At 37.7% G+C, this 13,583-nt stretch overlaps 1 protein-coding gene across 3 annotated transcripts in view; it reads left to right on the top strand.

Moving 5' to 3' along the window:
• The window catches only part of ZDHHC17 (zDHHC palmitoyltransferase 17), a 49,168-nt gene extending 36,206 nt beyond the window's left edge, over nucleotides 1–12,962 (top strand). Inside the window, exons 11-17 of one of the 3 annotated variants that reach the window (XM_028747645.2) lie at nucleotides 1,322–1,446; nucleotides 2,592–2,657; nucleotides 4,503–4,596; nucleotides 5,496–5,579; nucleotides 5,828–5,985; nucleotides 8,008–8,102; nucleotides 9,872–12,962. In XM_028747645.2, the coding sequence (XP_028603478.2) occupies nucleotides 1,322–1,446; nucleotides 2,592–2,657; nucleotides 4,503–4,596; nucleotides 5,496–5,579; nucleotides 5,828–5,985; nucleotides 8,008–8,102; nucleotides 9,872–10,010 (761 nt within the window). In that variant the 3' untranslated portion in view covers nucleotides 10,011–12,962. The remainder of the gene's footprint in view (nucleotides 1–1,321; nucleotides 1,447–2,591; nucleotides 2,658–4,502; nucleotides 4,597–5,495; nucleotides 5,580–5,827; nucleotides 5,986–8,007; nucleotides 8,103–9,871) is intronic. The other 2 variants (XM_028747646.2, XM_028747647.2) reach the window with 2 other exon arrangements.
• Nucleotides 12,963–13,583: the final 621 nt, after the last annotated feature.

Here is a 13,583-nt window from a genome sequence, read left to right on the forward strand (position 1 = left end):
CCTCAGCACCACATCTGCTAAAGACTGCCCTGTTTGTCTGTTACAGTTTGTTTCTGTCCAAACAACCTATGAATGTAAAGCCAGGAACAAGCCTTGGTAACGGCTCATGGCTTGTTTGAGAGAAACAGATCATGAGTCCGGATCCGGACATAACGCATAGCAGCATGGTAGGAACAAGCAGGGAATGAAGCACCCATAGTTTCAGTCATGTTGCACCAACATGCTGTGTGTTGGCACTAATGTGCAAACCAGGCTTGTAAGTTTAAGGCTCATTGTTTTCTTGATGTCAGTATTTTGTTGATGATCTGCAGCAACACAGTGGTTTTCAGGCTTTCTAACTTCAGGGAACTCTTTCCCACATTGATTTCAGTGCTATGGAACCCCTTTACATATGCTAAAAATATTTTCCAATGTGTCATATTTGTATTTGAAACCGATGGGTTACCATTGAAATTTGTGATGTTAGCTAAATAGGTTTTAAGTGTTTGTGTTTAGAGCTTGCCATTCCTTGGCAATGAAGTGTATAAGTGCTAAGGCACTGAAGCAGAAAAGGTGCTACTGGGGCCATTTGTAATTTCATGGTAGAAATATTTAAATCTGTTAAAATATAATTAGCTTTTACTATGTGCAAATTAAAGTGAAGAAAATACAGATACCTAGGTATTAACAAAGTTAACTTCAAATTGTGAAGCAGCTGGAATTCAAATACTGGGGGGTAAATCCAAGGGGCTGCAATTTATTCCAACACTTTCATTTCCAGGTAAAGTACATGTTCCTTTTTTCAGTAAATTATTAAGAGGGGAAGAAGAGGAGGAATCTTTAACATGAATGTAATCCATCCCCCCAAAAGAGTTTATTATTGTATTCATCATTCCCTGTATAATCTCTTTATTATTATAGAGTGTTTTTTGTGATTTAGCTGGAATTTCAGGCCACTAATAGGCATAAACAGTAAAAAATATATTAAAAATGGTTGACTATTTGAATGTTTTATGTCAGAAAATGATTTAAAGAGATACAAAAGCTGCAATCCTAAACATATTGACTAGGAAATAAGCTCAACTGAATTCAGACTTTTGAGAGAACATTTATAATGTTGCACTGTTAATTTTGGAGCTATCAAACAAATTAAGACAAGATGATACACTTGAACAGCATATAATGGCCAAAAAGGATTATTAGATGTCTTGACATGCATCTAGTACATTCCCTGTGAAATGCATTAGCAACAAAAAAGTGTATTGCAGAATTCTATTATTTTCAAATAATAATTATTTTTAACAGGAAAGAAAACATATTTAAATTCCTTAACATTTAATACATCTAAATTTTGTGTTCATCCACCTTCCATTTCTTGCTAATAGTGTTGCACTTTTCTACAATTTTGGAAAATCTTGGAAATCAGACCCGGGAATAATTAAAGCCACGGAAGAACAAAAGAAAAAGGTAAAAAGCACAACAGTCCATTCTTGTTAATGGTTGAAGATGCTGTTTAGATTTTCTGTGTACACACTCAAAGTGTTTTCTAATCAAAGCAATTACAGGAAAGTGTCCCCCACCCAGCCTCCCGCAGAGGGGCACAGGGGGCTGCAGAGGAGACAGAGAGTTGCTGAAAATTGTTTCTGTCTCTGTTTTGCCAAGTTGTTCCATTTAAGAACATCAGAGGTAATTGTAGTCTAAGCAGAGTGAATGCTTTGCTACTGAGAAATCTGCTGAGGTCATCCAGATATTTCTGGTGTTTGTTTAAAACGTACGTGTGTGTGTGTGTGTGTGTGTGTGTAGATACACACACATTCTCTCTCTCTTACACACACACAAACACACACACACACACAATCCCTCAAGTATGCATCTTAACTTCCAAGAAATAATTGTGGAAGGAGTTGTGACACCTTGAAGGTTAAGCCCAGACAGATTACTCATCACATGGTGTAATTGTTTTTTGGACCAGTTGAAAATGAAGGTGAAGATGTCATCCTTGAAAGGAAACCAGCATGTCCAGAAAAAGACTAGGCTGTAGACTCTCCTTCCTGGTATAGTGTTCTGTGTATTGGGAGATTTTAATGTATCCCAGCTATCCTCTTTATGTCACCGCAGCAGAACATAGGGTGGTAGTGACGGCTTCAAACTGAATGCAAGGGGATACATTTTTGAGATTGGAAAGGATATGCCCGTTACTGGAGCAGCCCAACTGCCCTAATGCTGGTGCAATCTTGAGAAGCAGCCAGAAACTAATGATCTTGCTGCTGGATAGAGTCCCCTTGTATCTTAGAGGCAATTGGGGCAGAACCAATTACACATGTGTGTTTATGTAGGCTCTAATGGTGCCGAATTTCTTTGATGTGAATAAAATGGCATTAAGATATTTTTGCCCAAGATTGAGATGGTGTTAAACTAATCGGAGTGTGTTAATAGAAGCTGGGATTTTCAGTGGGGTAGCTTTTGCAGTAAAAACAGCCAAGAATCTCCTGGCATCTTGAAGGCTAACAAATTGTTTTATGACATAAGTTTGTCGACTAGAGTCGACTTATGAAGCATGTACGAATATGGTTCTTAAATGATTAAATATTCTTATTTTTCCTTTTCTGCAGACAATAGTGGAACTTGCAGAGACAGGAAGTCTGGATCTCAGTATATTCTGCAGTACCTGTTTGGTAGTATGCTTTTTTGCTTACATGTAATTAAATTACCAATTTTAACATCATGTCTGTTTAGAAAATGAGTGTATTCTTTGACCTTGCGATATTCATACAGGGTATAAGTGAGCCTCTGCCAACTAAAATACTAAGCCAGTATTTGGGCATATGAATGCCATGCTTCCTAGGAATAAGAAAAGGCAAGTCCATAGTGTGGTTGTGATGGATCCAGAAGAAAGCAGGATATCAAAATTCCTTACTGGAGTCCCTGTCCCACCGAGTTAGGACTCTGTATTCCAGTGGGATGTCCTTGACACAAGTTCAGATGGATTTGGGTAGAAGCTTAACTTAAAACACCCACAGGTTTTTATATCAAAATACAGTGGCTCTCTTAAGTCAGTATAGAAATCTGGGCAGCAGGCTGTTCCAGGCCTTCAAATAGAAAAATATATGTTCTAGTACACTAGGTGTTGCCACTCGCTGTGGTAAGACTTCCCACTACCAAAGTATTTAGCAGGAGCAATACAAGAGTTCCTAGTAATTCTTAAAGTTATTGTTGTTCCTATGTATCTTAATGACAATCCTTGATTAGAATCCTAAAAATAGGAGAGAGAACAGGACTACTTCAGATTGTGACTAAATCAAACAAGATCTCTGAGTGTAGAGCAAAATGAAAACACTTCCATTAACAACTTCAGATTAAATTTACAGTGCCATGTTAGATACACACACCTCTTATACTGGATTTTTTGTAGGAAATTTAGTTGTTCAGTTTGTGGTGTGTATAAAGTAAATATCAACATTAGTTATTATCAACTGTCACTTCAGTAAAAGTTTTGCCTTATCTAAAACATCTGTAATGAAGTAAGCAGAATGAGCTTCATATAAGAATGTTCTCAAAATATACAGGAATTGTGAGATTGTTATGATACATTTATATTCCTTTCCAGAATCTAAATACGTGCAACTCTGGACTCTTTAATATAAAACCTTTAAAACTAAATACCATTTATCATGCTGCATAAATTATTTGCTACTATAATGGTATTTAAAAACTTGTTGCTCTGTATGAAAATATTTTAAGAACTTGAGATATGGTGAAACATAAGTGTTCTCTTACTTTGGGACATGGATAAGATAGTCTTGACTACAGATCTGAGTACTTTGTATTTCAGACAAATTGTTGATTACTTGATAGATACACTATTTTTAAAATGCAAATGTTAAATGTTGTAGGTGTCATTATCAAGATAAAATGTCTTTTGTGCGCTAACATTTGTTTTGATGAAATGTTTTCACCGACAGCATTACAGCAGTGTTATGCTCAGTTTTTTCTGTATGGAATACAAATTATTTATGCATCCACCCATAAGTAACTGATCTAACTGCAGATGATAAAAATCACCAAAATACTTAATCTTTTGTAAACTCTGCAAGCTTTTCCATCAGTATCGTCATCAGTTTCTTTGATCTCTAATTCAGAGTTTCACTGTCAGCAGTAAACAGAACAGTGGGAAATTCTGTTTTGCAATGGAAAGGAGAATTTTTTTGTTTCAATTTAATTGAGATTGGTGATTGCAAATGCTGTAAGACTTGTGTATAGTATATAAGACTTGTCCAGTGGGTGTTGGTGACAAATTCAAAGCTTCCATTTAGAGGAAAGTTAAAGTAAGGGAAGTATGTTTTTGCTAGGTGAAGCTAGAACTACAGGCTCCACATGGTTACATTCTTAAATTCTTGGTATCATGACATGCATATGAGTAGTAGAAGCAACAACAATAGCAACATTGTGTTCAAAATTCATATTAAAGATTGATAATATGAAAAGCAGGTTACATTGTATGCATATAAAAATCTGTTGAACAGATACGGAAACCGGTGAGGTCCAAACACTGTGGTGTGTGCAATCGATGTATAGCCAAGTTTGATCATCACTGCCCCTGGGTTGGTAACTGCGTAGGTAAGTACTGATAAGGAATAGAAAATTTCCATCGCATTTAGCTTTCAATCTGAAATAGTGTGTGCATTTAGCATAGCATGGTTTCTTAGTATTCATGTATTCACCACTGCTATCAGACCAAGAAGATGCCAAAAAAAAAAATTATACTATAGTTTAGAAGCATAAGCAAGCTCAGCCAGCCTCTTGACCTCCAACAGTCTTCGTCACTAGGAGCTAAAGCAGTATAGCAAATGAATACAGCAGAGAGCAGGGTTGTTGTTTTTTGTGGGAATGCAGATTTTTCATGTGAATGTTTGATAGGTGATCTTGAAGCAAGTATGGTCACAAATCTTAGTGACTGTGAAGCTAAGACACAGTCTTTAAGCTTTGCATTTGAAGCACTTCCAGCTGGATTCATCTCATCAGAATGCCTGAGCATTTTTAGAGAACTGTTTTGATATAGTGTTGGTCTTTTTTTATTTTACAATTTTATGATGCATTAATAGTTTTATTGTGTACCACTTTCATTTTTTTGAGTTTGTGGTTTATAAATATTCAAATAAATATATAAATTTCAGGGTAATATTAGTATTCATAAACAAATGAAATAGTTTTATTTTGGAGGAGAAAAGGTTACTGGGCTGAAGGTCAGCTTTATATTGTATATTTGCATATTGCATATTTATGCTCACTTATTCATTTACTTCTTGAATACTTCCCAATTCTTTCCCCAGGGGAGCTTGTGCTTTATTTGCAAAGCATGTGATGAACTGCATTGCCGTGCTGAAATAAGACTCTTCTAGTCTTGTGGCAGGGAAAGCTATGCTTTATATATTATGTATTACTAGAAGCACCCTTTCTGGTCTCTTGTTAAAATGGCATTAAAAGCAAATATATTTACTTCCATTCTTTCTTCTCAGGAGCTGGCAACCATCGTTATTTCATGGGCTATCTATTCTTTTTACTATTCATGATTTGCTGGATGATTTATGGATGTATCTCTTGTGAGTATTGTTTGCTGAACCATTTTCTTAATGCCTAGTTTAAGTCCTACTGTGCCTGCAATGTTCTGTGTGAACGTTGTTCTATACCTTGATTGTTGCCTGGTAGGGTTTTTCTTTTCTCATAAAAAATGCTTTTGGAAATGTTCCCCATGCAACATGCCCTGTATTCTGCAGGCTCATGTTCAGGAACATTTTCTAATCCAATGATATCATTTTCTAATCCAATGATACGCATTTTTTAATTCCAGACTGGGGAATCCACTGTCACACTACTTACACAGCAGATGGATTTTGGACGTATATTACACAAATAGCCACCTGTTCACCTTGGATGTTCTGGATGTTTTTGAATAGCGTGTTTCACTTCATGTGGGTGGCTGTGCTGCTAATGTGTCAGATGTATCAGGTAGGAGAAAGCACTTAATATGCAAACAAGCAGGGTTGCATTCAACGGTGTTGCTCACTGACAGTAAAGCAGTAAGGCCAGTTGAATAGGGACAAGAGAACTTTAATTTCCCCACCCTTCCCCTTGCACCCAGCCTCGTAAATCTGCTTCAGAAGGATGGGAGATTCTCCAGAGCAGATTTGGGGTTGAGGGAGGGCTGCAGAGGAGATGGGAAATCACTGAAAAGTGCTTACCTCCTCATTCTGCTGACAGAAACCTTCCTGAGAATCCGGGGGTTGATTCCATTGCATATGTGAGGATCTGAATGCATATTGAAGCCCTTGGCCGTTTCTCTCTTTAATGCAAAGCAATCAAACTTGAAATGCACTTATTTCCCAAGCCTTTGGGTGCCACCAGGTTTGATTGCCAGCACTATGGAACTTGGTTGGCTTTGGTATACAAAAACGTTGAAAAAAAATAAGTGGCTAGTTTCAAATCTGTTTTCATGTATCTTTTATCATAAATGATCATGAGTGACAGAAACACACAGGAGAATAGAAAAGACTTGGCGTCAAGTACATATTGGATGCAGCTGTTCTGCTGGCAAGGAATTTGCATCACTGAAACGCAATTGACTGTTTTTACACAGTTAATAAAGACTTGACCCAGGCAAGTTCAGATCATGCAAAGTCTCACTAAAGAAATTGATCCAAGTAGCCATTAGTGTTTGGGGGTGAGGGTTTGCTTAGGTAATGAGGGTCAGCAATTAAGACACAAAAAGAAACTATTGTTAACTGGGACGTCCTGGCATGTTCCCTCAATTGCAGAAATGGAGGAGCTAAACTCTTTCTTATCTTGGATTATTAAGATATACTATGATAATCCAAGCACAGCCTATTTGTGTCAGTGTCTCAAAATAATAGGCAAAGTAATAAAACACTAACAATGTTTTGTCGGGTAGGAATAGGAAAATGTTAACATGACAGAGACTAATCTTATGGTAAACTTTCTCTTTAGCAGGCCCAAAGTTACTGCTTGACTGTTTTTGAAAATAAATCATTAAACCTGTTAACTCAGTTATTATTAAGTTCACCATGGTTCAGAGCCAGTGTATCAAAGATCCAGTGTATCAAAGAGGTTTTTTGTGCATTAACAGCAAACTCCATTAGCATGCAATACAGAAAAAGTATTCCATTTAGCTATAACTTGTTTCATCTTTGTACTAAGCTGTCAAAGGTGGTCTTGAAGTTACAGCAGAACAGTTCTGGCTTCAACCTCCACTTTCTGCAGGGATTGCCTATGCTATAGATTTCCCTATAGGGGTTTTAATAGTGCATCTTATTCCAGTGGGCTTTAAGTCACTACCTGTCAGCTGATAGGTTCTCACTTCAAGGCCATTTGGATTCGCTGCACTATCGAGTTCAGCAGGCGGTTTGCTGTTCTGTGGGGTACCCCATGGGAAGCGGCATAGCACAATCTATCCCAGCAGGCCTGCTGATCCCAGTAGACAGTCGATTGGTGGTGATAGTAAGTCTCCCTTGCTAATTAGCAGTTGGGAAAGTACTTAAAGGCTCCCTATTGTACATTGACAGCTACATCTCTACCTACCCCACACCTGATGCATATATGATATCAGATGTGGGCAGATGGACATGGTGGAACCACCTTGTGGACCAAATTGGGACCTGTTCCAGGCCTAATAAGACTTAGGGGCTGGAAGTTCCCCATGCCTACTTTAGCGGGTTCATATACAGAGGTACGTCGGGTTAAGTACTTAATTCGTTCCGGAGGTCCATACTTAACCTGAAACTGTTCTTTACCTGAAGCACCACTTTAGCTAATGGGGCCTCCCGCTGCTGCCACGCTGCCAGGCCACGATTTCTGTTCTTATCCTGAAGCAAAGTTCTTAACCTGAAGCACTATTTCTGGGTTAGCGGAGTCTGTAACCTGAAGCGTATGTTACCTGAAGCGTATGTAACCTGAGGTACCACTGTACTACATCTTCAAAGATTCTGAATACTTCTCCTCCTCCATTTCTCCCAGATCTCTTGTTTAGGTATTACTACAAATGAAAGGATGAATGCAAGACGATATAAGCACTTTAAAGTTACAACAACATCTATCGAAAGCCCATTTAAGTAAGTACATAGATAAAGAAACATGGAAATGTGTTTATACAAACGTGCGGGTGGTATTCACAAGTGAGGGAAAGCTTAAATAGCGCCTGTGAATGGATTCGGTGTACTGGGTTGTTTCCCCCCTTTCCTAAAAGGTAGCCACAGAAATGTGAATCTCTTTCCACATGTTCCCAGGAAAGCAGCTGAATTAGGGTTGTCATCTTGATTGGGGAAACTGTTTGAAGGTCATCGAAGTATTTTTTGTTGTATAGTTTACCTGCTCTGGAAATTTTATACAAATTGAAATGTGAACTACAACTTCCTTAAACAAATAACTGGAACATGAGCAGAAACACCCTCAAATTCAAAACAAAACAAAATCCTAAAACTAAAAAGCATACAGTTCATTTTCTCTCTCCCTCATGCATATGCAAATATTTACCATTTCATATTGTTCACATACTTGGATTCTCTTGCAAGTAATTACGCCATTAGTACTGACATGCACAAAAAATCCTAGCTACCTAGTAACATTCAAAATAAACATGATCATAAATGAAAGATTATCCCTTAGAAAATAATTAGAGTACACAGACATCTGCTTTCTCTTTCCCTAATTTGGTCCCGTTTTCTCTTCTCTACAATCCCATTAATAACTGACAAAGACTCCTACATTTTCTTCTTTCCCCAAACCTCTTTATCCCGTTCAGCCTGCCTTATTCTTCCTCTTGTGCATCTTTCTTCCTTTGGAATTAAGGGCACCAATAGTATGATCAAACAGCAGCAATCTAATAACATCAAAAAGTAAAAGTCTAATCAGCAGTCTGGTTGCACAGGCTGCAGTTTCTGGACTGTCTTCAAAGGCAGCCCTACATATAACAGTTTTCCAGTAGTTGTCTAAATGAGGTTACCAAGGATGAAGCCACTGAAGCTGGATTATCCATAAGGAGTAGGCCATTAGACAAAGCCATAAAGGCACTCAAGCCATTGAGACCACTTTTGTCTCTGGCGATAGTAATTGATCCATGAGAACCCACAAACCACAGACCTGAACTTTTAGGGCAGAGCTTTCCAAACCGTGTGTTGCGACACATTAGTGTGTCAGCTGCAGTGTGTAGGTGTGCCATGCAAACACTCCCTACACTCCTCCTGGGGAAATGGGTTAGTTTAACCTCCAGTTTGCTAATAAAACTAAATTACTGTGCCACAAAATAATGCATGTCTAAAAAGTATGTCACCAACATAAAAAGTTTGGAAAGCTGTTTTAGGGGGAAACATGACCATATCCAGAGCTGTTGAAAGCAGCATCCAGAGACTTGTAGAATATCTGATGAAATAGTGATCATACCCTCACTTGTGGAAGTAGCCAGACTGTGCAACCACATTAGATACGTGAATTGTGTTCCACCAGAACCATGAATTCACTCAGTTCTAGCCAATTAAACTGGGTATTTGTAATTGCTCACGTGTTCTATGTAATCAGTCCTTCCCCAGACCCAATACAATAGGTCAGAAGTATTTTCCCCATTATAAAGGGGAAAGATAAACTGAAGCCAAGAAATCATAGCTTGCCTAAAACTTCCTGTTGAGAGTTTAGAACCCTGTGTGGCTTCTTGGTTGATAGCTGACGCGTTTCACTCCTCGGTAGCAGTGAATGTTTCTGTAAGTATCAGCAAGCACAGTTATATGTATGGGGGTGGGGAAGTCCTCCTTAATGTTAACTATTAACATCGTTGCACTTGCTGGACTAACATAATATTTATGTAACCATTTTTGTTTGTATTTTTTAGCCATGGATGCATAAGAAACATTATAGACTTCTTTGAATTCAGATGCTGCGGTCTTTTTCGTCCTGTTATTGTGGACTGGACAAGGCAGTATACAATAGAATATGACCAAACAACTGGAAGTGGCTACCAGCTAGTGTAACACCCACCTCCAAACCTGTGAGCATATCGTATCTGAGTGGTGCCTGAAAATTTGTTTCTCTCAAATCCACATCCCTTGAACAGTAGCATGCTATGAATAGAGCTAACAGTCAATCTAATGGTACCTTCTCTACATCAGTTTTATTAACAGATGTAATCAAAGGACAGAATAAACTGCCAATCCTGACAATGAGGAGGAAGATGAGAAAGGGATTTTAACTGTCCTTACCGTGGGAATGATTCACAAAGACATATTCACGCCATTTTCTTTCCTTTTAACTGCTTTCACAATGGAGCATGAGATTGTTAAAATACAAACATACTAAAGTCATGCTGTGCTGAACATTAAATATTTATTTCATAATTTGAACAATTTCATTGGAATTAAAGTCAAATTTTACAAAGCAGCCAGACTTTGAGATCAATGTATTATATTTCCTGTAATGGAATTTTTGTACAGATTTGCTATAGTATTATGTGCATTGAAAATGTGCATTCAGTACTCCGAAGAATCATGTGGTCTTATTGGGAATCCACCATAAAGCGTGAAGTTGTTGGCAGCAGGACGCAGAAGGATGTTAGTCACAAAACTGTTACATAAATGTAATAGCTGTTGGCTGTTAAAGCTGTCTTGTTTCCGATATATTGAATTACTCGTAATAAGCCTTGTGTGAAGATGTATATTTGGGGAGGGTGGGTGAAGTTGCACAAAATTACATCTCTCTCGTCCAGTATAAAGCCCTACTTAGGTGCATGATACGACTTTTGAAAATTAGACCACAAAACAAAATATAGCATAATAATCTGCAAAAACTAAATAAAAACGTATAATATATGCAGTCAGTAAAATGCTGGTACCTAAGTAGTAGGTACAGTTCTGCATGATGTAGTCTACAGTCATTGGAGGATGTTCGAAGTCATGTAGGTGGAACCAAAGAGTGAAAGGGCCAACTCTCAGTAATAGGGGAGCAGGGAAGGATATGACTGCAGTTAAATTGAATGTGGCTGCTGGAGAAGTAAAAACTGATTAACAAATAAGTCTTTTACTTTACATAAAATGATGGAATTCAAGCTAAAGAAAGTTATAATTCCTTTGTAGCAGATTTAAGTGAAAAAAACATTACATGGCTTCTTGAAGAATATGGTAATAGCAAGTGGGAAAACACCCTTAACTTTTGTTTGTCTCAAAGTTACCAGAACCAGATATATTTGGAAGGTAAGGAGTGGTATGAAGTTGCATTCCAGAAGAGTTTTATGTTGTTGAATGTGATGCACTGATTTTATGTTACAGCATTTTTATATATTCCTTGTGAATTATTCACTGCTTCCTTAACTATTGTTTACAGAGAGACTTGAAAAATCGGTTAAGTTCTCTTTTTAAGTGCTGTAGCAACATAGTGGTTCGAGAATCCTGTGAGGGGGATTTGGGGAGGGGACCTTAATACAGATGATTGAGACCAGTGTAAAGAATGTTTATCTGTATATACATAATTTATCAAATAGTTTTCTCTTTGTGAGTGTGTGTGCGCGTGTGTGTGTTAGTATATTTAAAAGCTGCTCATTTCATTTTATCCAACCAAAAATGTAGGAAGATATCTAATGGGCTTGTTAGTAATGATCAATATTGCTGTTAATAGGCACTGTACCCTGCAACTTCACTGCATGTTTGATGCTTGGCAAAACTAGCATTTCCTGTAATATGCAGATTACAGGTATTAAAGCAATCTAGTGGTATTCCCGCCCCTTGCCTTAGTAAGAGGAGCAGTGAAACTGTAAATAGTTGGTGTTCAGTATTTTCAAGTAGGCATTTTCCCTCTAGCCGTTTCTTTGATCACCAGGTGTGCATAGTTTGCAAGTACCAGATATCAAGATGTACAGAAGTGCAACATTAGTGTACTTGAATGTTTAATACTGGAAAAATTCAACCTTGTCTTTGACACACTATTTTTGAGGGAAAGAGAATGAAGTTGGGTGCAGGGATGGCAAAAGAGGCCTGTGCCATTTTGTCAGATGCAACTTAGAACTATAATAAGAATATATTATTCTTACAACACTACTTGTAAACTTTAGTTTCAAGCTGAAGATGTTTGAGCAGAGCCATCTATTTCTTATTTTACATTACATGGAATTGACTCCCTTTTGGAGAAAGTGTAGCTCTGCAGAATCTCATTTGATGTTGAAAGCCCTCCGTAATCTATTTGCTAAATATATTTCATAGCTCCAGAAAAATCTGTGTAACATACATCTCTATTTCTTTTGCAAGTTACGGTAATGTGCACCATATGGATTCCTTGTACAAATAATTGTGTCCTTGATAGTGAAAATAAATCTTACTTCAGTTGAGCCAAAATACTTGGGTGTGAATTTTGCTTAACTCTATGCTGCAAAAAGAAAATATAATGGAGTTAGAATTGCCCAGAAGAAGGTTCTACATCTGAGGCAGCTAGAATAATTCTAGTAGTCTGAAATATTGAACGGTTTTTTTCTGAAATCTGGCAGATTTTTTTTGGGGGGGGGGACAGTATCTATGCAGCATTTTTTTCTACCAAGAACTCTGTTATTTATTGCAGCAGACCACACCATTCTAGAGGGCTGCATGAAAGCGATCCAAATATACTGGATAGATATTCATTGATCTATTCAGAACAAGCAAATGAAAAATTTGTTTCTGCCCTAGATAAGCTATTTTCTTTTTGCAGGTTTTAAGTTTCTCAATGCTCTCCTAAGTTGTTTTAACAGGTAATATGCATAAGAGCATCATTGTTTAAAACTGAATATTTTTTTAATTTACCTTATTTATAACTGTGCCAAGCATTATTTTACTACTGTCAAAATGTTGATGTATTACATGGTGAACAAAATCTGTAAAATGTTTAATAAAAATAGCACTCCTTACATAAATTAAAATTGTCATTTTTTGTAAGTTATTAATCAAATAAATACTTGTCTCCTAGATGCTAGCATTTGTCTTTACTTCAGCAAGAGTTTCTTGTTCTCCTGCTCAGAACACTCAGGAACTTACTCTTCTTAGGAGATCGGCTCCTTTTCTGCTAATTAGGAGGTTACTCCAAAGAGCCCATTGCTACCTCAGTAAGTAGACTAGCGGAGCATTTTTTTTTCCAGCATTGGAGTTAAACTTTGCATGTTGGTGACACTTTGTAGACATGCATCATTTCACCACACAGTCCTTCGGTTTTCCAGCCTCTAGATGAGTGCGGGGAGCGTTCATGCAACACACCTACACACTTAACATGTTGCGAGAAACAGTTATTCTTAAACCAACTTTGTACTTTCCCTCCCCATCCCCAGCCTTTGCTATTAACGCCTTCCTGTATGATCTTGGCTCTCAATCATGCTCTACAGCAGGGATGAGCTAGTTGAATCAAGAACTGGTCCAGGCCCGGCCCTGCACTGCACTCACCTGATATCACGGGGAGAAGAGGTGATTCAAAGTTAAAGCCATGTCTCTTCTTTTGCACCCCCAACCTGAACTGAAAGGTGGGGTGGCAAAAGAATAATTTCTGAGGTGGGTGACAGAGCTGCTTTTTACTATGAAAGAATAGTAACACTTACT

This window comes from Podarcis muralis, chromosome 10 (assembly GCF_964188315.1).
Source record: "Podarcis muralis chromosome 10, rPodMur119.hap1.1, whole genome shotgun sequence".
Classification (NCBI taxonomy): domain Eukaryota; kingdom Metazoa; phylum Chordata; class Lepidosauria; order Squamata; family Lacertidae; genus Podarcis; species Podarcis muralis.